The sequence below is a fragment of the Cyprinodon tularosa genome, unplaced genomic scaffold (genome assembly GCF_016077235.1).
Source record: "Cyprinodon tularosa strain WSP-4 unplaced genomic scaffold, ASM1607723v1 ctg676, whole genome shotgun sequence".
Classification (NCBI taxonomy): Eukaryota; Metazoa; Chordata; class Actinopteri; order Cyprinodontiformes; family Cyprinodontidae; genus Cyprinodon; species Cyprinodon tularosa.
The window spans coordinates 88,598-115,402 of NW_024039425.1; the positions used below are offsets into that span (position 1 = coordinate 88,598).

Sequence of the window (26,805 nt, forward strand, 5' to 3'; positions counted from 1 at the left end):
TTTCAACAGATTCCCCCACCTAAGCTAGTGATCTATGCTTTCTCTGTCCTTGCTGTTTTTTAGTTATTTTTTAGTTATTTCATGCTCTTTTTAGGTGATGGGTTGAACAGTAATCTAAGAGATATTCACAGTTTTGAAAGGTTCTAAAAAACTTTATCCCTGACCTTGCAGGTGCCGCTTGGAGTTCATGATGTTGTTTGTTTACTAGATTTCTTTAACAGAAATTATACTGAAACCATATTACTTTCAGATGGAGTTTAATTACTGATGGTTGGGGGCAGTTAGTAGCTTCTTTTTTCTATTAAATACAATTTCAATAAATCATAAAAGTTGGCAATATGGAAAACTGTGTACAAGTGAAAGGTGTGAAAATACTTATGTGTCTCTTTGTCATTTATGTTCCTGTTAATAAGATATTCAGTATTTAGGTCTAGAACAACTTTGTTGACTTACCATTAATTGTGATCTCTATCATCTGTGAACTCCTTGATGTCGTAAGGTTTTGACTGTTGTTTCTGCTGTCAAACAAGACCACGAGATTAAAATCAACACTTTGTTTTGTAATATTGTGGTGTGGTTTTGGGAAGTATTTCAGTTAACAGTACCAGCAGGTATTAAATAATATATCTAAAAAAACAGTGTTAAATAATATTAGCTGGTTTCTTTTTCATTTTGTTTGGTTGTTTTCTTTGTAGAAAATAACATAAAAAGTTTTAGTTTGTATTTAAATAACCTATGTCTTCAAAAAAATATAAAAAGAGAGGCAACAGAGATGCTGTACCTTTGTTTGGTTTTGTGAAAATGTTCATTGAGTGTATTAACTTTACCTGAGCTTAAAAGAGCGTTGATTCATACTCAAACAGCTTACATGGGGAGAGGATGTGGACCTGCTCATGGATCCCAAAGCTGCAGTGAATGTCTCTACATTACTTGGTCCTAAAGACTCTGGGTAAAAAAGAAACATCAGGCAACACTGATTTATAGTCTAGATTTTTTCTATGTTAAAGGTTTGATATCCCAGTCAAGGCATTTTTAAATGACCGAGTTCATTACCAAACTGAACTCCCAGTTGTTGGAGTTCTGCCTGTAATTTTGTTAGCCACAACCGTAATGTTAGCCAAAGGGTTGGAACCAATGCATATTTTACAACCAAATTGCATAGTTTGTAAAATTAATAAAAGGCCATGAACATAGTTATTATGACCAAAGACAATACTTTTTTCTAACAATCCTAAATGGTGTTCACAATTAAAGAGTGACTCTCTTGGATGCAGTGTCATGTGAACTGCTCTGTGCAATCTTCAAAAGGAACTTAAAACAACTGCCATCAACGTTTAAGATGTTTAAAGGAAAACTAAGTTTATAAGGCAGCAAAATAATTTTGAATTTGTTCAAAATTAATTGGAAACATGAGCCTTGCATTACATTGAATCTTACGACTCTTTTTGAAGGAAAAAATGTGTTTTTAAAAGGAAACATATGGCACTGATTGTAATTGGTATTTGAAAAAAAAAATTTGATTGGGATATCAACAGTTAATGAGGTGATATATATACCAAGCAAAGAGTCAATTGTCTGAGTGATGGTGCTGGGGGGGTGGAGCTCCTTATAAATAGCTGACAGTAATCGCTCCTTGTCCTCCAGTGAGCTGATATGGAGGATGTCCAGAGTGCTGACATCAACTGAAGCTATGTCCGATCCACACAGTTTAGCCTCTAAGAGAGAAGAAAGTAAGCATTGTAAACAAACATACATGAAGAAGTTCTTGATGTTTTCCAACCAACTATCTTTTTGCTATATGACAAAGAAAACAGTCCTAACAATGACAGATTTGTATAAAAGGAAATCATGTTATGATTCATTACAAAGCATTATTTTTGCAATGCACAGTTTATGAGAGTCAAAATATGTGTTACCTCTGATGAAAGGGAGACATTTTTCCAGTCCAATACTGGTAAACCACTGGCAGACCTCCTCTGTGCTCAGCTCACTCAAGGATTTGGCCTTTTGCTTGTATAAATCCTGGAGAGAGAAATCCTGCATACAGGAAATATCTTTTAAGAATCACTGCACTGCAAAACACCATCTACATAATCATCCCTCTAAGCAAATAGGTTATCTATACCATCATCTGTAAATAATAAGAATTACTATGACAGTACATTAGTCACTAATCTAAAATGTTATCCATTTATCCATGGCCTTATGTTTATATATGGTTTGCTGAACTACAGGGATAAGATGTTTTGTAAAGCTGGAACAATTCTAATGCAAATACACATTTTTAACCAGAATAAACATGTAAGTTCTCTAATATAATAGAATTACATGACTTTCACAATTTTACTAATTTCTTACTCTATAGGAGTTAATGGGGTGTTTCCCCTGACAAAGAAAAATGCAGGATATGATTCTTTCACTTTTGCTACTTGACTGAAGCAACACTTCAAGATAAAGCAGGAAAATTCCAGAGCTGTCATTGACTGCGACACCGCCTTATTGGAAATGTGTATGACTGTGCTGTATAAGCAAGCTAAGACATGTTATACCTAGTTAAAATATTTGCCATGCAATAAAAACACAAACAGCCTTGAGTACTAAAGCAACCTTGTTGAGAAGTGTTTTCTTGGTTTCGTAGGATCATCATCTCTCCCTCTGATGAGGGATTATTACAGTTCTACTAATACGAATTAGTATTTTAATGATTTATGTGAATATTTCCTTTACCAGGGTTGAAAGATTTAATACAAGACAGGAATGTGAATTTTGGAGGGATTTTTTTCTAATCCTCTTTGGGACAAATATATTTAATAAATTGCTACCAGCATTTGAATAAAATTCCTTAAGTTACATAAAACCAAATATAATTTAGTTGATATTCATCAATATACTTTGTTAAAATTGACTGGATGTTCGATCGAATGCTTCGAAAATAAGTTGATTTCCTGAAATAGATCCCCATTATGCATAGCCCATCTATTTACTATTGGATTAAGGTTGGGGTAACTTAGAAATGTAGCAGTAACTTGTTTTATTCATTCCAGCACCGTTCTTTACGCGTATCAGATCTGTGTCCTGTTTCTAAGGGTTCTACCTTCTGTTTGGGTTTATTCTTAGTTTCTTTGATTTTGTAGTTGTTTTCTGTCAGTGTTTAGTTCTTGAGTTACCCTCTGTTGCCCCCTTGTGATTGCTTCCTTGGCTTCCCTCTAGTTGGTTCCACTCACACCTGCTCCCAATCTGCTGATTAGCCTGTTTTGGTTCAGTCTCTCTATATATAAACCATCTCTGCAGTCACTCAGTGCTTATTTGTTTCTGTTTAGTAACCTCCCCATCTCTGGTTCCCCATGTGAGTTTTCCCTGACATATCCTATTTTTTGGTTCTCAGTATTTTGTATTTTGGATATCTGCCTCAAGTGTTCTGATAAAATCTACAAGACTAACCCTAGCCTCCTGATCTCTGCATTTGGGTCTTCAAAAACCTCCTATCAACCGAGACACTGTTGAGGCTTCCAGTTTTTAAAAAAAGAACCTGACACAAACTATTAACCTCAAAAGAAAGGGACTTTGTTGCCCTGTACAAAAACAATAAATGAGCCATCCAGCCTGGAATTCATCCTGTATGGGAAGGTGCAGAGACATCAGAATGAATATCCACAGTTAATTGGTTTAAAATGAACACAAACTGTTGCAACATGAAGGAAGCAGGACACTTTTAGGCTTGTCTGAAATGCGTAGCTTTCCCAGTCAACAAAATTCCTACAAAATTCAAAGGGTCTATTTGTGGATGTAGTAGTTTATATTCTACTGTTTTCAAACAGATGAACATCTGAAATTTTTTGAATGCAAAACATCTGTCTTCGTTAGAAGTTTTAGAGACAAAGGTTTTGTAGTCAAAACATGTCAGGTGTGTTTTAGACAAACAGTTGTGTCTCAAACCAGAAGATCAATAAAGACCACAACATAACCACGTTCCATGGTCAAATGCTACATATTCGACTGTTTAATCACAGAGACATGATAAATGTTTAGAGGAGTAGAGGTGAAGTCTTTAAACTGAAGTATAATGGAATTGTTGGAAATTACAGGGATAGCAGCATCATGCGACTCGGGCCCTTAGAAAGATTAAGTAATTTTGTTTTAATAAAAGAAAAATGTTACTTAGAAACTTAATATGCAAAGGCTTGATGCTAAAATACTAAGACTTCATTGTCGTTGTTAATAACTGGAGCGTTTGGGAGAGTGAAATTGACCATACGGGGCAAGCAACATCTATTGTTAGTGTGATTATGCTAGCCGTTAGGTCCAACTTTGGATTACCTTTTCAGCGAAGTTTCCATTCTGATCCAACGAGTGAGGCTCATGAGAAGCTGGACAGAACACATACAGCAGCAACAATGTTAGTGAGGCAGATTTGAATCACCTATTTCTATAGAAAGAGAGTTATATATGTTATTTATGCATGGTTTGAATGTAGACTCACCAATGGTTATACGCCTTTTTTGAGGCGATCCATTTCTTTGATCTGTAGTTTGCGTTGATGTATGGAAAGCAAAGGTCTGAGATGTTGTTTCACCAAGACTGCAGGAGCGCATTAATGGTCGCTGTAATAAAAGTTCCTGATTACATTCTGATAAAAAAAAAAAGATTTACTCAAATACACACAACAAAAATAAAAATGCAAAACTTTTGGTTTTTCTCCCTTTTTTAATGAGATTAACTTAAAGATGTAAAACTTTTTCCGCATACAAAATAAAACTTTCCATCAAATATTGTTCACAAACCAGTCTAAATCTGTAAAAGTGAATAATTCTCCTATGCTGAGATAATCCATCCCACCTCACAAGTGTGCCACATCAAGATGCTGGTTAGACAACATGTTTAGTGCACAGTTGTGCTTAGACTGCCCACATTAAAGGGCCACTCTGAAAGGTGCAGGAATTGTGCTATTGTGTATGTGGAAAAAGTTTTAGGGCTTGGAGTTCACCTCATAAAAAACCATAGGAACCATAGGAGACCTTATATTTATATTGGCTTGTAGTTGAGGGATAATTTTATATCAAACTTTTCCCCTAAAGCACAATTGAACATTTCAAATGACTGATCTTTAGATGTACTAAAGCTTTAACATACTATGATTCACCTGCAGAGTGAGTATCTGAAAGGCAACATGAAGAATGAGGAGAGGAGCTTTGATTGAAGTCATACCTTACGGAAGGTAAACGCATCCATGAGGGCTGTGGCAGGGAGCTGGTCAAGTTCTGTCTTCAGCATGTTGGAAGAGATTTGATCTTTGGCGCTCAAGTCATCTAAACAGAGGTACATAATCGACATTTTTAATGAAACAGATGTTTTACATATAGTTGTTATAATTTTAGGACAGTTGAATGCTATACCCTGTTACATTGCGCCACATATGTGTTCATGCCTACTGAAATAATTTGCATTCTGTCATGTCAATAACTGTAATTGAAGGGGAATTTAATGGGATGTTATTTTATAAAGCTAAGAAAGAAAAAAAATCAAGATTAGAATATTATCATGAAGAGAAAAGAATTAAAATAAATATTTACAAACAATAAAATGAAGAGTCAGAATCTGATATCTGCCTTGATGAAAAGCTTTTAGACGTTAGCAAGCTTAAAATATGGTAATTAGCATTGGACAATTACCCCTCAGCAGGTTTTATTTTTGATGGTGCATGCTTCTTGGTAAAGTAAGTGTACCTTACTGCATTGTTTAAAAACTGTATGTAATTTCTTCAGACTTTAAAATTTAGAGCTGTAGCTCATGTTTTTGGTCTTTTGTAGCACCAAATTCACAACATGTCATCTTCAGAAACAATTCAGTGAAACTGTTTGGATTAACATGTTTATCTTTGAATAATCAAAAGGTTTTTTTTATCAATTATGTCAAAATGCACTATTTATCACTTGCCTGATATGGTAATAGGTCTTTGGCCTGGTAAAATTGGCAGCTCTGGGTCAACTTTTTAATGAACAGGTACTGGGCATCCTCTCTAATGTAATGTTCAGATCATATTTTCTTTTAATTTTTTCCATTCTTTGCTTCAGGATATCAATATTAGCTACCTGCAATGAATAACAACAGGTAACCAATCGCTTTAGTATTTGGTGTTGCTTTTGTTATGCGTAATAACATAAAACCAAAACATCCATGGCTTACATTACAGCACACTGTATTTTTCTGTGGTGGCATAAATTTTTATCTAGCCCTCCCTGCTTTTGTACCCGTATATAAAATCTCACCAGCAGAATAGCTGTTTTCGATGGCCTTAGAGGTTTGTTAGAGAACACCATTGAAAAAAAATATCATTGAAGGCAGCAGATAGGTCCCAAAGTCACACTCTATATTATACGGATTACAGCCTTTCAGCAGTGAAACATGCTGGTACCGTCATGCTCTGAGAATTATTTCCCTCTAGCAAGGAAGGAGAAGTTGCAACTCATGGGGAGGAGTATGGAGCTAAATTAAGGGAAATACTGAAATAAGGATTAGTTGGGTTTATGTAAGTGCAGAACAACCTGAAACTGACAGAAAAACCCAGGGGTCAGCAACCTTTACCTTAACGCCTTTTGCCTTTGGATCCAGCTAAAGAACAAAAAAGCAGGATTGTTTTCTAAAACAAACAGCTAATTTTATAATATTTACCATAGTAAAAATTGTAAATAATTTTATAAGAAAGAAAAATTATTCTACTTTTTATTTGGTTTAAAAAACTAATTAAACAAAGCTGAGAATGAATAGTGTTTTTAATGGGGGGTTCAAATTTTATAGGAAATTAAGATATAAAGAAAACCATTTGCACTTGTTTAAACTAGCCCTTATTATTAGATTAAAGTATCAAAACTTTGCTTGATTCTTTATCATTTTTGGTCAAAGGTACTAAGAACCACTTGTAGTGTCGGAGCTGCAGGTTGCAGACTCACATCCAACAACAAAACCAAAAAAGCAGAAGTAAAAAGTAAAAACGCTGCTTAGTTTTCCTTCATCACTTTCCCAAATGATTAGCCTCCACTTTATATTGTTATATTGAGGCTAAAAATGCAAATGGAACTAATCTGTAGTCAGACTTTTTTTCTTTCTGGACCTGGATTATCCAATTTAGCCAAAAACAAAAGCTGCAAATCAATTAAAGAAGATACTACATTGAATGGATTCATTGGGGCCAAATATAGAAAAAAGAGATTACTTGTAAATGAAATATGACTGTCCTGTAAACCCATGGTTCAATATTCTTTACACTTCTGTGTGCTTTGTGTTATTCTATCCTATTAATCCCTGTAAAATCCTCCATGTTTGCGGATGTTTCAGAGAAAAATGTTAATCAGTTTAAAGGGTATAAATATATTTTTTTTACAAGGCACTGTAGATGAAGTTGCTGAGCAACCAACCAAACAGAAGCCTGTCTGTCTGGTGGATGACATGCTTCTCTCACAGCCCAAATTCTTTCCCACAGGCAGTGCTTTTTCTTACATTGCCCAAAATTCACTTGGTCATTTATTTTCTCCAATCATAACAAGCAAGACGAATGAGGCTGGAAACATGACATCAAGCTAAGCCCCGACTTTTCATGCCACACATGGCAGACGTACTGATGTGACTTCAGCAAACTAAACTTCAATAAATTTAAAGGTGGAAGGATTAGGATGAAAAAAGCAGTTGTCTTTTTGAATACGCTAGCCAAGAAAAACATCATCACACGTTGGTACATTTTAGCACTCTCATTTCAGCTTGCTGTTGCTATTAAGCTAGTTTGACATGTATAGGGGATGAGATGGAGGCAGAGTCAGATAAGATGGTGTAATTGGTTTATGTGTGTCAGCACTGGAATCTTGTCTGGGTCCTGGAGCGGCAGAGGAGCAGAAAAGGAGGGGCAGTTGACTAACAGTCTCTTCATCACCAGGCACAAAGAGTACATGGCCTGCAGCAAAGCAGAGTCAGAATCTAGTGCATGCCAAGCTACTGTCTTATCGAGGCCAGGCTAAAGGGAATGAGTGTTGGCTACATCTAAAGACACATGGGAGTACCTTCACATAGCTGACCTCAGACATTACACAGTGCCTTTGAAATACTGAGAAAATAATTTTGTCTTACCCTATGACCTCTGTTAGCTTTATAAAGTCCTAAATTATGCAAATGGCTTTATACCTGTCACAGAGATTAGAAGGGCATTATTTCAATTATTTATTTATCATATTGGATTAAAAAATATATTTTCAGCCATCCTTGGATCAGATTTTCTTCAGACTAAATGGAGAGCATCTATAAATGACAATTTTTCCAAGTCTTGGCACAGCTTCTCAGTTAGATTAAGGATAATCATAACAATAATAATAATAATAATAATAATAATAATAATAATAATAATAATAATAATAACTGAACTTTATTGGTCTCACACTGCAGAAAATTCAGGTCTGGGGGGGGCTGGGTTCAAAATAAAACATCACCCAAACTTTGATCGTCGATAAATTATATATATATATATATATATATATGTTGGGGACCGCTGCTCTAATGGGCATTCTTTAAGGATTGTCCTCCATTTAGCTCCTTTTAGGTTCTGATCAAGTTATTTTTCAGACTCCTATCAGGTTTGCTTCAATGATTTTCTGGCATTAAGCTTCATCAACCGTCTTCCTATCTTCTCTGACACGCTTCCCTGGCCCTGATGAAGCAAAGCAGCCCCAGAGCATGACATTATCATGTTCTACCACGGTGGTATTTTTACAATGACTTCCAATTTAATCGTAAATGCCTTATACAGTACATTGATGTGCATGTAAACCATGAGTTCATATAAACACTTTTCTGTGATTCTATATGATTTATTGTGATAAATATAATAAAAATAAAGGAAAAATTAGACCTCTTAAAGTGCAAATATTAGCAATATTTAATCATTCACAAGTCCGAGTTGCATGTACTTCCATAACAGCAGAAACAAGGGACATCGTATTGTTCATGTTGTTCATGACGCATTTTGACTCACAGACAGACACAAGATTAACAAAGTGAAGCTTTAGAGTCATGACATTTCAGCACGTTTGTGTGATGAATAGGGAAAAGCGATGCTTATCATAGGTTTGAAAAGAGAGTAAGCTCTTTGAGAGAAGATGGAGGGAGGGGAGCATGCTGAGTCACAGCAACCCAAAACCTGGGAACAGGCTGAATAACTACACTTGGGGAATAAGCATACAATAGCTAAAAGGAGACTCCAACAAAGGGGAACTTCTGCAACTCCCAAGTGAGGCGTTCTAGGTACTGTAGCCATGTCACATAATGACAGCAATTTTAGTTGAATGGGGAACAAAGATCAAAACAGAAAGGAAACACATGAGTCTGAACATCTGGAAGAAGAAACATATGGTGTGGATCTGGGTGACATTTACTTCTCAATCCGACTATTCCTGAATGGGAACAAAAATAAAGAAATATAAGAACCACTGAAATACTCACCCACGTTATGCTCAGTTGATGACAAAAAGCTTATTGCTGTTCTGTTACCCCCTGCGAAAAAGAAGACAAACAATGGAAAACAATTATTTTGATTTAAAAGAACTCAGCCATTTAAGGAAAACTAAATTATTTGTAAAGTAAAAACAAAAATTAGTAGGTTAAGTACTATACAGTGTAAGATTCCTGCCCTAGTTTTTTTTTCTGCTCATGTTTGTTTCAGAAAACTAACATTATCTATCCAAACTAGCTGTGAATGCTAATTTTGACCTTGACATTAGCTGTTTTAAACAGCTGCTTGACCATTCCCAAAAATCAATTAGCAAGAAAAAGAATACACAGTGGAGATGGATGTGATCTACATCAGGGGTGAAAAACCTTGATGCACAGGGTAAACATGTCCCTTTCCAACTTATTTTTAAGACAAAAAAGACAATTCCAAACTTCTTTAAATATTCTATTGGTGATAAGAAAAGATAAAGATAAGACAAGATAAGATAGGACCTAAGAAAATTAATTATATGAAAAGAACACAATTTAGCACAAAGTTAAGCTTTACAGCAGAAGAGAAAAGAAACATTATATATTATAAAGGATAGATAATAAAAATAAAGGATAAAAAAGGATAAATAATGTGCATTTGTTATTATTAAGAATAAAATCATGGATCACCTAATCAGCAAGCTATTATAATTACTCCAAAATCTCTCCTTTATATGAACATTTTAGACTCACATTTCTTTGATAACTTAGGAAGTGGAGGGACTTTAAAAGCATTTGATAAGAATCCGGGTCTTGATCTCTCTTTATCCAGATTTCTAGGAACAACAGACTCCTTTCTGTCTTCCAACTCATCACTGTTAAGGTTGCTCTCAGCATTTTCAGCCAGTGTAAATCCTTTCTCTGATTCTTCTGTTTCCTCGCTACAACTTGTATCCTGGTCTCCAGCAGGAGATCTTCTGTCACTGCCAGATGAATGAGACACACATTCATCTAAATTGCTGTCAAAGAACCGGCCGTTATCAACAATATTAGAGGGAGTTGGTGGGATCAGATTGATTATGGGTGTTGTCAGGAGGCCTCCAGAACCAGATGTTCCATCAGGATAATTTTTAGACACTGGCTGAAATTGTTCCCCTGCTTCATTGCCCTGTTTGTAGCCAATGGCTGCTGATGGTTCAGCCTGGGGCTTTAAAACAAGTGTGGACAGAGCTGTTGGTCCTTTCTTTTTCAGAGCTCTTGAACAGGCTGATGCAGAGCTGAACGAGTGGGCCATGCTGTTCCTCAGGGTCAGGGGGTCCTCATCCCTTAGGCTGAAGCTGCTGTTATCTATTCCCAGATCCTCCACTGTAATATGGACCACATTCTTCTCACCTGATCCCTGTTCATCCAGGTGTGAATGCAGGCGACCGTCATTAATCTTCATTTGCTTCTCCTTCTTACCACATAGACATGAGCAGAAGAACAGTCTGCATGAAAAGTGTTCACTATTTCTCCAGGTTTTCCTATGCGGACGTTGTTGCTCAGCTTTTCCAGTCGCCATAAGGTGAATTGACTCTTCATTCAGCAAGATAAAAACAATTTATCCACATCGAAAGAAGAGTAAAACCTCGGTCCACTCCTCTAGGATACTGAAACTGCACACAGAAAGCAGTCAGCAGCAACGTGTTGCTTAGGAAAACCATGGAGGAAAAAAAGCTCCAATTCATGCTCTTGAGGTCAGGTGAACACTTGAAATGAATGCTAGCCTCAACGAGTATCCTTTGATATGATAAACAGCATCATTGCAAGCACTTTGGTTTATGCAGACAGATAAGACAGCTGTATCATGATAAATGTATAGATTAACTCACAGCTAGAAAAACAAATCTCTCACACTTAAAGCAGTCATAAATCTGTTTGCACTGATATTCTATTGTTTATATTTATTTGAGAAATCCGTATTTCGCTTTTGTGAGGGTGGTTTGCAGGGGATCTTGTGAGAATAGGGGCAGCGGATGTGTAGCTCACACAACCCGTATGGCATCAGATGACATTTCCCTCATTCCACAGGAGTTGTCCTGTTTTCTGATACTTGATGAATCATTCAGCATCAGCTTAAAACTGGTTTACTGTACCACCCACACCGAAGGCTTTTATGAAAAGATAATATCCATGCTTTTTTTTTTGTTTGTTTCTCACGCCCATGACGTGACAGCAGAGTGATAGGAATAAATACTTCACCAGTATGCATGTCCTGCCTTGGAGGCTTTCTCTGGAGAGAAATTAAGCTGTTTGGCTTCTGAGATTTGGTATTTCTATCCTGTTTCCTGTTTCTTCACAAATAATGATTAATTTGTTATGCCAAACACCAGGTCAGAAGCAAAACTGTTTATCTTTCTACTGTAGGGTTTAAAAATGTACTTTGCTACAAAGAAAGCTATAAAACACTTTTAAAGAATTACCTCATGCTGCAATTAGAGCTGCAAATATTTTGGGTTTGTCTCAGCTTTGCACATCTAGGGACTGGAAACTTTTCCTTGCAAAATCGCTCAAACTCGTTTGGATTTGATGAACTGAACCCTGCCACAGATTTTCAATTGGATATATGCCTGTACTTTAAATTCAATTTGTCTTAAATATAAATTGTTTATTTGGTAAACCAACTCCTCCGGCTCCATGTTCAATCTGTAAAAGTTTATAGGCCAGGATTTCCTTATACTTAACGGTATCCATCTTCCTTTTCACCATGATCAGATTCCCTGTCCCTGTTCAAAAACAAATTATCCTCCCTGACATTAGGTTGCTGACCTAACCATATCTAATTTTTGAGATGGTGAGTTAAACTGTATGTGTAGCGTAAGTTAGTTAGTATCACTGTGTTTTCCATGCAAGCCAAAAATAGCAAATACTGTGTCCATTGTATGGCCTACTGTTTTATTTTAGCAATGTTTGTATATTTCACAGAGCCCAGATTTAAGGGTGACAAAAAGTGATACTGCTAAGATATTCTCCCTCCTGAGTTGTGCATCTCTGCAGCTCCTCCAAAGTTCCTATAAATGTCTTGGCTGCTTCTCTTATGATAGTTGACCTTGTCTTCTCTTTTAGTTTGTTAATATGTTAATAGGAATATACTGGCAGTGGTTTCAAAAGTACACACATTTGTTACTTAAGTAGAAGTTTAATAACAAAAGTTGAAGTATCAACTTGACTTCTTACTCAATTAAAAGTGAAAAAGTATTTGCTCCAAAAACTACTTAAAGTATAAAAGTATAAAGTTAGGGTGACCAAACGTCCGTATTTCCCGGGACATATCCGTATTTCACGTCCTGTCCCGGGCGTCCCGGGTTTTTTTTAGAAAGTGAGGAAATGTCCTGATTTCACTGCGCACGACGCTCCGTGTGACGTAATCCCTGAGCCGCGTCAGTGCGGGTAGCCCTGTTCTTAATCAGAGGCTCTGGTCGAAATCCTGGGCTGCATCCTCCAAGGACGCGGTCTACCTAGACTAGATCCTTCGAAGTCCTTGACAATAAGGAGGCCGGAAGAGTTTTGGCTGTAAATTCGAACAGGTCCTCCCTTCGGCGGGTTTTACCGCCGTATGCTCTGTTGCTTAGCAACCGTGAAAGTTGACACACAAAGCAGGAAAAGAATGAATACCGAGGTTTCCAAAACTGTTTGTTTATTTATTTATTTTTTTTAAAGTTAAAGTGAACAAAGACTACACTCACAAGAATCCAGAGAGGAATAAAGATTCCAACCACCGGGAGCAGGAACAAATAAAATCAAATGTAATGATAGAAAAATTTTAGTCATTTAAATAACCTGCTGCTGTCATTCTGCACATCTCTGATGTTGCTGCTATTTTCAAATATCCATTACTGTAAAAATGTCCATAGCTGCATATTGGTTATTTATTCTCCAGTTTTATATTGTTAAAACACTTAACAGAATTTTATTTTTTATATTTTAACTCTTCCCTATAATGTTATTTTTATACATTTTTCTAAGGTCCTCATTTGTGTGACCATTTTCAATAATCTTTCTGCTGCTGTAAATTTGGGGGATTTTCTATTCTATTCTATAAAAGGGGTAGAAATATATAAGTAAATCTAAACAATGTATGTATAAAAAAATATCTGCAAAATCTCTAATATTCAACTACAAAAAATACTTAGTTAAGCATATTGTGCAAAACAACAATAAAAAAATTAAACTCCTATCAGATTTATAGTTCCCACTCTGCAGATCTATTAGAATCTGTCCTTAAATTACAGCCAAACTCAACATTACCGCCAAATATCTGACTCAATAACCATTCAAACAACTATTTTCATTCATTTCAGACGGAACTATTCACAGACTTGTATTATATTAAACTGAACTTCCAATTTTCACCACTGTTCTGCGCCAAGTAACATTTCCTTTGATCACGGAGCAAATCCCGATGATGAGACATTTGTTCTTTCGATCAAGCCCGACCAATGATCTGCTTTGGATGGCGCACATGACGTGAAATTGATATTTATAAACATTAAACCGTAATGTTTTGTTTTTTTTAAATGTAAGGAATACAAAGTACAGATAATTGTGTGAAAATGCAATGAGTAGCAGTCAGAAGTAGGAAGAAAAATATGTAATGGAGTAAAATATAGATACCTAAAAAGTGTACTTAAGTACAGTAACGTAGTATTTGTACTTTGTCACTTGACACATTAGTTTGGTGGAGAGTGGTGGCCTACTGGTTAGGGCATAGAGCTTGGAATCCTAAGGTTCTGAGTTTGAGCCCCACTCCCGCAGTCTGGCATTCTGGGTTTCTGAACAAGACCATTAACCCCCGATTGCTCCCTAGGCGACCCATGATGGCAGCCCCCTGCTCCCCAAGGGGATGGGTTAAATGCATAGGTAAATTTCTCCAATGTGAGATCAATAAAGTTCAATTTCTTTCTTTCAATTTTTTTTTTTTTTTGTCATCACTGTAAAATCTGAGTTTTTTTGTGTTAAAACGTGTGTGCTGGTGTTGGGCTTTAGGTAAGTCCTACTAGAAAATTTGATGTAAAAGTGCTTTGCTTTTTTAATTTTCTTTTTTTGTTCTTTATTCAAATCAGAATGTTGCAAAACAGCCCACTCTAGACAGGGTGCCATTTTCGTTCTTCCCCTGTATTGACATAATTTGTGGAAGGGTCCTAGCATTCGTCTGCATTGTTTTTAACATCAAGCTGATCTTAACTTAACTTAACCAAAAGGGGTGATTCCAACGATCAGAGACTCAGCTGCAGACATTCCTTTGCATAGCTTTGTGAGACATAAAGGGGGGGTATAAAAAGAATGTGTGGGTTTAGAACATGCTATTTTTTTTTGTTAAAAAAATATTATACATGAAGTTGAAGACAATTCCAGAAGTATTCTTTAAGTAAAATGCAATGTTTTAACTCCTATAAGTTATGTTTAAGAATATTTTGTAACACTTGATTTTTAGGGGTATAATCGTAAAGGAGTCAAAATACGAGTAACCCATTTTTTTTTGTAGTTTTCAAAAAAAAAAAATTAATTTTATTATCCTTCAATTAATTACTCCTGCTCTACTTACTGTAATGTTGGTTTATACCTTGAAACTACATTGTGATCTTGGCATGGCAAAATGTGGATGGGTTCTAAAGGTGTTAATAATTTTGCAAGGGGTTGTGATCCTGACTAAATTATAAAAGGGTTGATTTAATATGTTTTGGCTTTGGATTTAAGGAAAAAATTATAATTCTTACTAGGGCTGGGTAAAAAAATCGATTTAATCGATTTTGAATCGATTCCTTTACATTTTTGCAAAATCAATGTCTAGGGAATAAGATCGATTAGTACATGACGTTCACAATCAAATGAGCAGGAAAGATGCTCTCAAGATTACTTCAAGCCAGACAGATGCAAATATAGCAAATAGGTTGACTGAAGACATTAACAAATGGGGGCTGACCAGATAATGAAGATAATGCAGCTTATGCATGTGTGAGTGAGTGAGGCTTCACTTTTTCACTTTTCACAAACAAGTTTGCACTTATGAGACTGTTTTGTTCACATCTCAAGTTTAAACTATCTGATTTACAAGTTTGCACTTTGTGTTTAATATGACAGGAAAAAATAAAATACATGAGTATTTTGAAACACAGTTGAACCACTTCCATTATTGCAAAAACAGATCGAATCGAAATGAATTGATTTAGAACTTTATTATTCAAAATCAAATTGAGTCAGGACTTTGACAAAAATACCCAGCCCTAATTCTAAAACATGAATGTTTTCCAGCTTAGGAAGTGCCAAAGCCTTTGTTGCTTGGCATTATTTACAGCACAGAGTACTGATTTTAGCTGGCAGCCAGCCAACTGTTGACAGTCTTAGCGAAAGACTACTAAAGTCAGGTGAAAAAACCTTTTATTACTCTGTCATGCAGAGACCCACATGATGGTATCTACTTCTCCAGATAATCTTAAGAGAACATCCTGACCTCAGGTTTAATGGGAGAGACTGAAATTATGTGGGTTCAGGGTGTTTCGGGTTTGAGTTAGCAGGCATTGATGCAGGTTGGAAGATGGATTGATCAAATAAAAGGCAGACAATACCACTTTAAAATCAAATTTCTGGTTGTTTATGTAATAATGTCCATAATAAGGTTCTTTGACTTGATCCAGTTCAGTGCTGCCTGGCCAACAAAGGGAGGCAGCAGAGAGCAGATACTCAAAACTGTCTGGACATAAAACAGACCCCACCACTTCTTAGAGGGACCTCCACTGGTATTTGCACGTCTGGATAAAGTTAAACCACACAAGAGCTTTTTATTTGTAGTCCTTGGAAACCTGGCTTTCATGATATCTTGATCTGGTGTTTGCAAGCATATCAGGTTTAATCATCTTCCATACTGTACATGCCATTTGTATATACATAGACAGTAGAGGAATGACAACATATATGCAGGATTAATGTTCTATCTTATTTACTGAGGTTGTGTTTGAATGACCTGCAGCCTTCCATGCAGATGTGTAAAAAATGAGGCTTATGATGCATGTTAGAGACACTGTAAGTGACAAAACAGACAAAGATGAATGCTTCACAGCTGCTTTAGCCTGAGGCAGTACTCACCATTCTTCACTCCAATGCCACATAATGTTGATCTGGAACTACTCAAGTTATTTTTCTTTCACTTATAGTGTCTTATAAAAAAGTATTCACACCCGCTCAACAAACATTATAACCACCAACTGTTGTTTTGTTATGGGGAGCTCTTGTAATTGAAGTAACAGATAAATAATAAATATTTATATTTTCTAAAGGTTTTTACACAGAAAATAACTGAACAGTGTGGCAACCATTTGTGTCCAGTCCCCTTTACTATTTTCCTTTGTAAAACCCAGGTATTTTTCCAAGTTATCTTAGTAGTAAACAGTGTCAGAGGTTTGTTTGGAAACAGTAGTGCACAAACGACATTGTGAGAACCAATGAACACACTTAGCAGGCAGGTGATAAAGCTGTCAGGGGAAGAGGTACCTGCTACAGAGATCTACAGATCAAGAGGGACAATCAGTTCACACAATTGTTGTGCACTACAAAGATCTTGCCATTATGTAAAAGTAGCAAAAAGCAATCACTCTTCAAAGAAATCCACAATAAGTATACTTTACAGTTTAACACAAGCAAGGTGAACACCAAAGTTCTGATCAGATAAGGTGAAATAAAACTGTTAAGATGAAAAAAACACACAAAAAAAAAACACAATTTCTACGGTAGCATGATTATGCAATGGAGGTTGTTATCTTAAGCAGACACAGGGGAAGTTAATTCAAGTTGATTAAAAGAAGGATTAAACTAATGAGAGTTTTCCTGCAAAAAAACATATATGCAGCTAGAGCTACATTGGGAGAGTTTAAATGAAAAAACAATCATGGATTACAATGATCCAGTCTGAGTTTAGGCCTAAATTAAATTAAGAGGCTGTGGAAAGACTTAAGAATGTAGTTTGGTCTTTAGATTTTTAATGCATATCCCAAAAGACCTGCAGTAGCAATTTTGCAATGTTGACTCACTGGAACATAAATACAAATTAACACATTATTTTCTTATTAATTAAACTAGAATCATGTCATCATCTGCCGTGTTTGCACTAGTTTTTTGTAGGTACAAGTTTGGGAAAGTTCAAAAGGTATGAAAGCTTTTGCAATTAAAAAAGTAGCCCTTTGGAGTTTTTTTTTTCTTCAGTTGCATTCAATGTTACATCAGCAGGCCTTAGTCTACATGTCCAGGCATAGGTCTCAGTGTATCTGAGCATGCTCAGTTGTGTTTATAATGGTCTCACAAGCGGAGAACAGTAAACTCTGGACAGCCCAGAGAGGGTGGTGCGGCCAACATCAACAATAAGCCCCCCTACTCTGAGAAGGTTCCATTTCTGCAACACCCTCACCTCCCTCTCTCTCAGCTGCAGTACGGCAAAGCATGTTGAACATTTCCTGTGACAGTCATATTTCCACATGCATCAAGACTGTGTCTGTACTCAGCAGCAGTGGGTTCTGTGGTGAACATGACCCTGTTTGGTCATACGGAGAACTCACACAGGCAAGCACACCCCGTCAGACAAAAACATTTTTTTTTTCTGATTTCATAGAAGAGGAGAATGTTTTAACCAGCCTATAATTGCATTTTCTAAACAAGACAGGAGTATGAGTCACTTTCCAGGGGAAAGGAATGTCACCTCTTCCTGTGAAATTAGAGGGAGAGGGCTGGAGGGAGTTACTGCTTCAGAAAAACATTTACTGGACACTTTATATTGTCAAGGATGTCTAGCACCCACTAGGGATCAAACAACATGGTGGCACTCAAATAACGAGGTGGGGGGGGCAACAAAAATAAGCATCTTTAACCAACGCTGTTGACTTCTTGAATCAACACATCATGAATCAAATGTTTCCATCATTTCCCTAAAGGGGTTGCATCCATTTTTCGCTTCCATGGACCTTCCTGTTTGTGTTCCAAAACTCTTAGAAAGTGTGCCAAATACTTGGCTGATACCTAATAGCCTGAGAAAAGGAGTTCAGGGGGAGAAGAAAAGGCCACTGACCTCTGGAACTTTTGGGTTGAACTTTCCCCTCCATACCTCCCACCCCCCCCTCAACAGCTAGTTGCCCCCCCCCCCCCTCTCTCTCTAATCAATTACTGTTGGCAGTCAGGGGACCACCAATGATTAGTAGCGGCAAGGCAGACGTTGCTCAGGGGGGAGTGTTGGGTGAAGGAGGCTGGGAGGGTGGCAGAGGTGGGGGTAGAGGAAAGGAAATAACCTTTGATCAAAACGCTGCCTCAAAAAAAAAAAAAAAAAGAGAGAGCGTAATGCCCCCATCCCCCCAATTTAAATGACCCTTGAAGAGGTTTATTTATCTATGAGAATGAAAGATGGCATCCTTTTGTGTTTTTCCTCTCTGGGTAGACAGCAGTTTCTGCCAAATATTGTTTACACATACACAAGCTCAGTAGAGACCATTTGAGACCGAGGGAGCTCAAAGACAATAAGGAACATAAACACAAACTTTTTTCTTCTTCTTAAAGTCTTTGAAGCAGGAGGGAAATAATTTACTGGCTCTTAGTTTTTTTTTTCTTTTTTTGGAGAATCTGTGCTGTTCCCACGCCCAGTGTGGCACGAAAGCTTACCAAAACCATTTGTCATAGATTGGCTGATTGGCTTGCTGGAATCTTAGCATTTCCTTAATAGAATGGGAAGTTTAATTTGATAGAAGGAAATGACTCTCTATGCCCACCAGACTCTGCCCTGCTCACACTTGTCCCTTGTTTTCCATATCATTTTAAATTTGATTGGCAAGAACGTTTCTCCCCTAAGTATTAAGGTTATCTATTGACATAGAATGTAAAGAGAAAAAATTATGTTGTTTACTTCTTTCTGTTTTGGGGAAATTATTGGGTGAAATCAATGTTAACGTCAGTGCCGGGAAAAGATAGTCTTACCCACTGAATAATTTTTAACTGTACAGTATGTTCAACAATATCCATGCTAAAAGATGATGGTGCATCATGCCTTTGCGATGCTTTCTGTGGTAGTAGGGAAAGGGTAGGTGGGTGGTACAGTTTAATGTAAAGGAAAACTTTGAAAACTAATTTTACCATCTAGCACAACAACAACCCCAAACAAGCAGCTAGTACTCAAGTGGAATGGTTTAGATTAATGCAGATTCAAGTGTTTAAGCTGCCAATCCAGTGTCTTGACCTAATCCAGTTGAAAAGATATCAAATACCTAAGAAAAATGTACTACTTCTGTTGCCAGTGTGAATATTTTTAGAAAAAAATCCTACAATTTTAGACTCAGCAATTCCGATTTGAGACTAAAGTTTCTACAAAGCTTCCTTACCAACTGTGGTTTTCTCTAGAGCTCTCTGTGGCTAACTCTTTCTGCGCACAATTAATGGCGTTATGAGCACCACTGGAGAGCTCAACAAAAACTGTTGTCTCTGTGCTTTTCCCATGGGAACACCACAATGTGTTCAAGACAAACTCTCTGAAGTGATACAGTTATCTCTCTTCACTCATGTTCTTCCTGGAACCAGTGTAAAGCCAGCTAAGTTAAATCAAATTAGAATTTATCTGTCATTTTAGAGCCACCAAGGATAACCACAATGTATTACTGATAGAAACAAGCTGCATTCTATAAAACTGTTTAGGAATCTAATCTGTATTATTGCTGATTTTTCCCTTATGATAAGATGTTTTTCACATTCCCAGACCTAGAAGTATTGTACTATAATATGTAAAGCTAGAGCAACTGAGCCTCATCAGACAGGCATTTCAAATCTGCTGTCATGGCTGTTTAAAAAGAGGCTGACGGAAGACAAAAGCAACTTGTCCAGTTGTAGCCCCTTTGAGGTTCTCTAACGATTCCTGGGCCCTCTTAGACATCAGTGCAAATTAAAGTTAACACTTGGTGAAAGGGAAGATTAGCACCGAGAGGATGGCACAAAGGGTGTTAAATATGGCGAGAAGTATGGTGGACCACAGGCCAGGCCTGGGACACATAACCTACAGCTGTCTACATTGACCTATTTCCAGTAAACTAACCTAAAGATATTTAGCATCCACCATTGTGTAAAAGGCCTTTTGAAGGGACACTACTAAAGTCTGATCTGCATGGCCCACTTTGGGCATGCTGTCCTTTCATGGCCCTAATAAAAGCGATGGTGAAGGTTTTAATTTAATGTGGCAGGTGATTATATGGTACATATTTATCTGAAGGGTTAGGGCAGATGTCACAAGAGAAGATCACAGAAAAAATAGGTGTGTAAAGAATACAAAAGCCATTTAATTAATCACCATATATAAGATGCACACAATAAAAAGACAATCCTTACACTTAAACAATAAAAGGTATATTAGCAATGCCAATGAATATCTCTTCTTTGGGAAATGTTTAAAATGAAAATTCTACTGGGTGTTAAATATGTATGGAAAGCCAAAGAGGCCAAAATTCAAGAAATTGACAAAACCTTTGTCATTTATTAAATGTGTCACTGATGAATTGAAAACAGATATAATTTAGAAAAGAGTAAGTGTTCAATAATGTAGTAAAGTCATGTATAAAATCCACCCAACAGTTTTTTTCTGCATTTAACTATTCTTGCAGCAGGGTAAAAAAAAAGTTTCTGTCTCTCAAGTTTGCCTATCAATGTCCCTGTCAACTATATACACTAGTGATTCAATTTATCCATGCATGTTTTACTATTTCACGTTGGGGTCTTTTTCATGGAGTACTTTCCACAGGGCCCATTAAGATAAGATAAGATAAGATAAGATAAGATAAGATAAGATAAGATAAGATAAGATAAGATAAGATAAGATAAGATAAGATAAGATAAGATAAGATAAGATAATCCTTTATTTGTCCCACAGTGGGGAAATTGCAGCGTTGCATCAACAGTGCAGTAGGAAAAAAAGAAGAATACAAAGTATACAAAATATTTAAAAATATATAAAAAATATACATTAAGTATATACAGACAAGGCAACACTGGTATAAAGTGACAACAGTTAAATAATAGCAGTAATTAAAACACTAAATTATTAACCTTAATTATTCATATAAAACATATTCCAAGGGTTTGTGACAATTTTTTTTTCTACAAGTAAATATCTGGGAATTGTGGCCTTTGGTCACAGACAACAGCTACAAAACAGCTTAATTTCTTATTTATGTATCTTTATTCTACTTCATGGCCATCATGATAAAATGTTACCTCAATCTGTTTGAATTTTGCCTAGTAAATATTTGGTGCTCATACTGGTATTGTTGAAAAAGTACTTACTTAGTTTAGTTAGGCACCTTAGGTAATTGTATTGTGTAATTTCAAATAAGTCAGCATGTTTAGAAAATATATGTCACACACTAAACACACTATCTTTTATTGAAAGAAGGTTCTGATGTCTCTTAAATTTTCAGGAACATAACTCATTGGTTGGCTTCTGTGATTATTGCACTTCTGACATCAAACATAAATGACTGAAGACCCATTACAATCATATGCTGGGTATTCTTGGCTATAAACTTTTTAAGTACATATTTCATATAGCAATAAAAATCCAACCATTTTATAGTTGAATAAGAAAAAGACACCTGAATAGCTAGCTATTTTGGTTTTAACAACCCTTTTAATAAGATACCTAGCTGGTGTATCTAACTGCCATGATGAGAGTTTACTTCACACCACATACTTTTCCTGTTTGGGATTTATGATGTCCTATTTGTAGAAATGTCATTCTGTCATGCTGCTTATAAAATGGCATACTACTGTAGGTGAAGTTCATGAGATAGTCGATTTAGTCATAAACAAATCTTAGCTCATCCAGGATACTTTTATAAGTCAGACAACCTGTTCATAAACTATTCGGGGAATCTGTTATGGATCCTGTGATACACTTTGTGTTTTAATGTCTGAACAATGTGTAAGCCATAAAGCACATGCTATTGTTTTGCTTCCACTAACCCCCCCTTCATGCTGCTTGATTGTTAGAGGGGGGGTATTTGCATTGCTTTCCTTCTCTACTGAAGATCCTTTCAGGAGGCCATTAATGCAAAATGTCTAGTCATGCTAGACAGCATTAGGCTGCTCTAAGACTCTGGTTGCTCAGGGTCGCACTCTAACTTTGACCTCAATGAAACAGGAGAACCTATTTTCTTCCCCCACTTCTTCAGATCACTGCATCAGTGTTTACACCAGCAGTGAATTCAATGCATTTCTATTGTGCCTGTGTTTTTTTTTTTTTTTTGTGGGGACAAAAAGTTATGTCAGTTTTGGACAAATGCAAGTTTTATTTTCTATAGTTACATGTCAAGCCAATGGAGTGTAAGCCCCGTCATATATCATATACAACATGAGCAATGTTATCTTCCGAATACAAGATAACACGACATTGAAAGTGGTATCTGATTTGAAGCTTTTTGTAAATTGCAAGTTCCTTTAAATCATTTCAGAAACTCTTGAATTTCTTCTGTATTTCTACATAAAGGGCTTATACACTTACCAACCACTTTATTAGGAACACCTTGCTAGTACCAGGTTGGATCCTCTTTTGTCTTCAGGACTGCCTTAATCCTTTGTGGCATAGGTTCAACACAGTAATAAAAATGTTTCTCAGAGTTTTTGGGCCATATTGACATCATAGCATCACGCAGATACTGCAGATTGTCTGCTGCACATCCATGATGCGAATCCCACAGCATTCTAAGGTGCTCTCTTATATATATCTGGTGCCAGTGGTGGATATGTGAGGACCGTGAAATTGCTGTCATGTTGAAGAAGCCAGTTTGACAAGAGTCATGCTTTATGACATGGCTCGCTAACTTGTTGGAAGCATTCATCAGAAGATGGGTACATGGATGACATGGTCAGCAACAATAGGCTATGATGTTGACACGAAGCTCAAATTTTAATAAGGGTCCCATAATATGCCAAGAAAACATCCCCTACACCATTACACTGCTACTATAGTACCAACTGTTGTTACAAGGTAAGATGGATCAACAGAATTCGAGACTCATCAGACCAGGCAATTTTTTTTCCCAATCTTCTATTGTCAGGTTTTGCTGGCTGAGCTTCAGTTTTCCAAAGTTTCCTGCTCTTGACTGATGAAAGTGGTACCTGGTGTGGTCGTCTGCTGCCGTAGCCCATTTGCCTCAACGTTTGACATGTAGTGTGTTCAGAAATGCTCTTCTGTGTACCTGTTCCAAATCCTGGCCATGTGTAAATATCCTACTAGATCAGCAGTTTCTGAAAAACTTAGACCAGCCCATCTGACAACAATAACCATGCCTTATTCAAAGTCACCTAAATCACCTTTCTTCCCTTTCTGTTTTTTGGTTTGAACTGCTGTAGATCTTCTTGACTATGTCTATATGCCTAAATGCATTGAGTTGCTGCCATGTGATTAGCTGATTATAAATTTGCATTAACTAGCAGTTGGACAGGTGTACCTTATAAAGTGGCTGGGGAGTGTATAACTGTTTCTAAAAACTCTGTCCATCCATCTATCTAGAAGTCATCTGTCCAGGTCACAGGGTGCTGGTGCCTATCTACAACATTCTTTGCTGAAAGATCTATATAGATCGCAAGTTCTTTGCACGTTAACACAGATGTACAGCTAGGCATGAACACATACAAGGGCAGTTTAGAGACATCAATGAATTTGATGGTCATGTACCCAGAGAGAACTTATGCAATGCAAGATGAGAACATGCATAATCCATATACAGTAGAAAAATCCCAGGCTAGGAGTCCTTTTTAAATATTATCATGCCTATAGCTCACAATAGTTGAAATAAGGTCAGATATGTCATTTAAAGCATATTTAAAAAAACATAAAAAGGAATGTCTGTATTAAAGTATTGAGCATTACAGCTTAATAAAAAAAATACCCCAAAAACAAATCTAGCAATAGCAATTTCTACAGGCCAAATCTAAGATCATTAAAGTGTAGACATATATCCAGTGGAGCTGCCTGACAGGAGAAGTGTTAAGACCAAAAAGCCCGGCACAAGAGGGATTTGAAGTTGCTCAGTTAGTCTGCCCATAATTTACCACATTGGCGTATGACCAACATTGGCAAAAGCTGGAACCTAAAACTTTCAAATAAAGCCAGGATTCAGTTTACATGTTTTCATTTCTGGTCTGGTTTTGAACAGCATTGTCACTCTAGGATGCACAAGTATTGGTCACCACAATGGCCTTATTTATTTCATTAAGCGAATCAGTGGTTATCCAGCTCTCACTTTTCTCAAAACAATGCAGTACCTGTTTTATTCATAAGGATTTAATTTTTTAACTTACTTAATACACTAATATAAAATCAGACTGAACCAGCAGTCAAACTGTTGCTCTCATTAATCTGGCTCTGACACTGACAAAAATGTTTTAGCCAAAGCTTATTATTCTGGCCACACATACAGGAGGATAGGTTGCAATTAGTGGATATAGATTTAACATGATCTGCAGAAATCAACAGACATTTTACACTGACTCAACTCATGATGAATATAAAGTAAAATATGTTGAATTTACTTTGATGGTAAACTTTAAGCTCAGAATCAACACCTTTTTCCTCTCTTTATTGTTCTGATTGTGTACTGCTTACTTGGGCTAGCAGGCCTAGCTACTGCATGAACTCAGTTGTGTCCATTCATGTCAGGTTTGGACACTCTTTTCCTTATATCCAATGCTGTGTTTTGTAACCCTGAGGTCAACAGAGAAACTTAATTGGATGTTGTATACAAATAAAACACATCCTTTTTGCCTGCTTACTTCTATTAAACACAATAGGATTTCTAGCATTTACTATTTTTTTAGAAAAACAAAAAAATAGAGTTTACAGGAATTCTAAATCTGGGTCATTATAATTAGATTTGTTAAGCCTGAGGAATAACATAAACACAGCCTCTACATCTCTAGCAGACAGTTCAACAGACAAAGATTTAGTTTGGAGGTTAGAAGAAGGGTAATCGGTCCATGTTATCTGACTGTTTAGGACTCATAGTCTCTCAGTAAACCATGTCCCCACCAGCCCCCTCGCCTTATCCAAGGCCTGGGTGGAAAGCTGCAAATTCTGATGGCAGACAGGAAGCCCTTATTGTACTGGGGCAGAGATCCCAGAGCCAGACAGCATACAGCAGCGATGTCATCCCTGGCAAGGCCAGGCATATCTTTGTGCTTGCTCACCATGTAACAAAGACGTAAATAAACACTGTTACCCCCACTGGTCTTCAACTGTCATTTCAATTAGGAAGAGTAGTGATTGAAAGCCATGGTCTGTGTTTTTCCCAGCCATGCAGTTACCTCTGACCCCGATGGCTCGTGCCTGAGGTGATTTTCTTTATTGGTCCATAGGGTCAGTGTTTAGCCCCACAGCCACCAGTAGCAGGTTTAAATCTGCAGAGTCAACATTCTGTTTTCCTGGCTGTTAGCTGCATTAGCACACTGAAGTTGCACAGCCCTTCCACACCCACTCCGTAAACATCCTCCCTCAGGCCAGATAACATCTCTGCCCCGTCCATTCATTCACCGGACTATAGCTCATATGCCTCTGGACTGAACTACAAGTAATGCTAGTGGTGATATATAGAGAAGCTTTGCTTTGAAAAAATAAACCTAGTCAAGCATTAGACCAACAACAGAAAATGAGTTGTCAAAATGAGAAAATATTTTCTTACTTGTATTTTGTCATATAACAACTGCAAACATTAATGTACTTTGATTGAGATTCAAAGATCACCTCTGTAAAGTGTATAATATAATACAAAGCAACACAAAGCTTTTGAATTTTTATTATTATTTCCTTTTTTATAAAACTTGAATTTTGGCCCTGTGAGTAAATACTTTATAGTGCACTCTTTTGAAGAACAGCACCTGCAAGTCCTTATTAGTATATTATATCATGCTTCATATCTAGAGACTCAGTTTATCCCCATTCTTTTTTGCAGATTAGCTCAAGCTTTGTTAAACTAAATGGGGAGAGTGCATGGAAATACATTTAAAACTAATACCATTTTAAAAAAGTGGTCATAGTTCTGGAATTTGGCTTTAGTACTTTAATCAATGAATACTAATACGTATATCTGAACCAATCAAATGTAGCTTTGGCTAGTTCAGGGTGTTATCCTGCAGGATTGTTTCGCTTCATTTATACTCTGATTTGTTTTCCTCTCTCGGGAGAAACAGGAACTATTCCTCACCTGTCTGCTGCATTCCCTGGCCTATGCTGTGCTTTTTGATTGTTCATTGATGCTCTCTGACAAACTTCTGAGCTCTTCACAGAACAGCTCTTCCCTT

General features: G+C 36.8%; 1 protein-coding gene across 4 annotated transcripts in view; it reads right to left on the bottom strand.

The window, feature by feature from the left end:
* Window positions 1-26,805, bottom strand: part of LOC119771504 — a 43,508-nt gene that overhangs the window by 10,764 nt on the left and 5,939 nt on the right. The window contains exons 1-9 of one of the 4 annotated variants that reach the window (XM_038267534.1): window positions 10,213-11,143; window positions 9,481-9,531; window positions 5,206-5,306; window positions 4,481-4,601; window positions 4,318-4,367; window positions 1,917-2,037; window positions 1,557-1,715; window positions 828-945; window positions 454-518 (exon numbers count right to left, since the gene is read on the bottom strand). In XM_038267534.1, the coding sequence (XP_038123462.1) occupies window positions 454-518; window positions 828-945; window positions 1,557-1,715; window positions 1,917-2,037; window positions 4,318-4,367; window positions 4,481-4,601; window positions 5,206-5,306; window positions 9,481-9,531; window positions 10,213-11,020 (1,594 nt within the window). In that variant the 5' untranslated portion in view covers window positions 11,021-11,143. Of the gene's footprint in view, window positions 1-453; window positions 519-827; window positions 946-1,556; window positions 1,716-1,916; window positions 2,038-4,317; window positions 4,368-4,480; window positions 4,602-5,205; window positions 5,307-9,480; window positions 9,532-10,212; window positions 11,144-26,805 lie in introns of those variants that run through there. The other 3 variants (XM_038267535.1, XM_038267536.1, XM_038267537.1) reach the window with 3 other exon arrangements.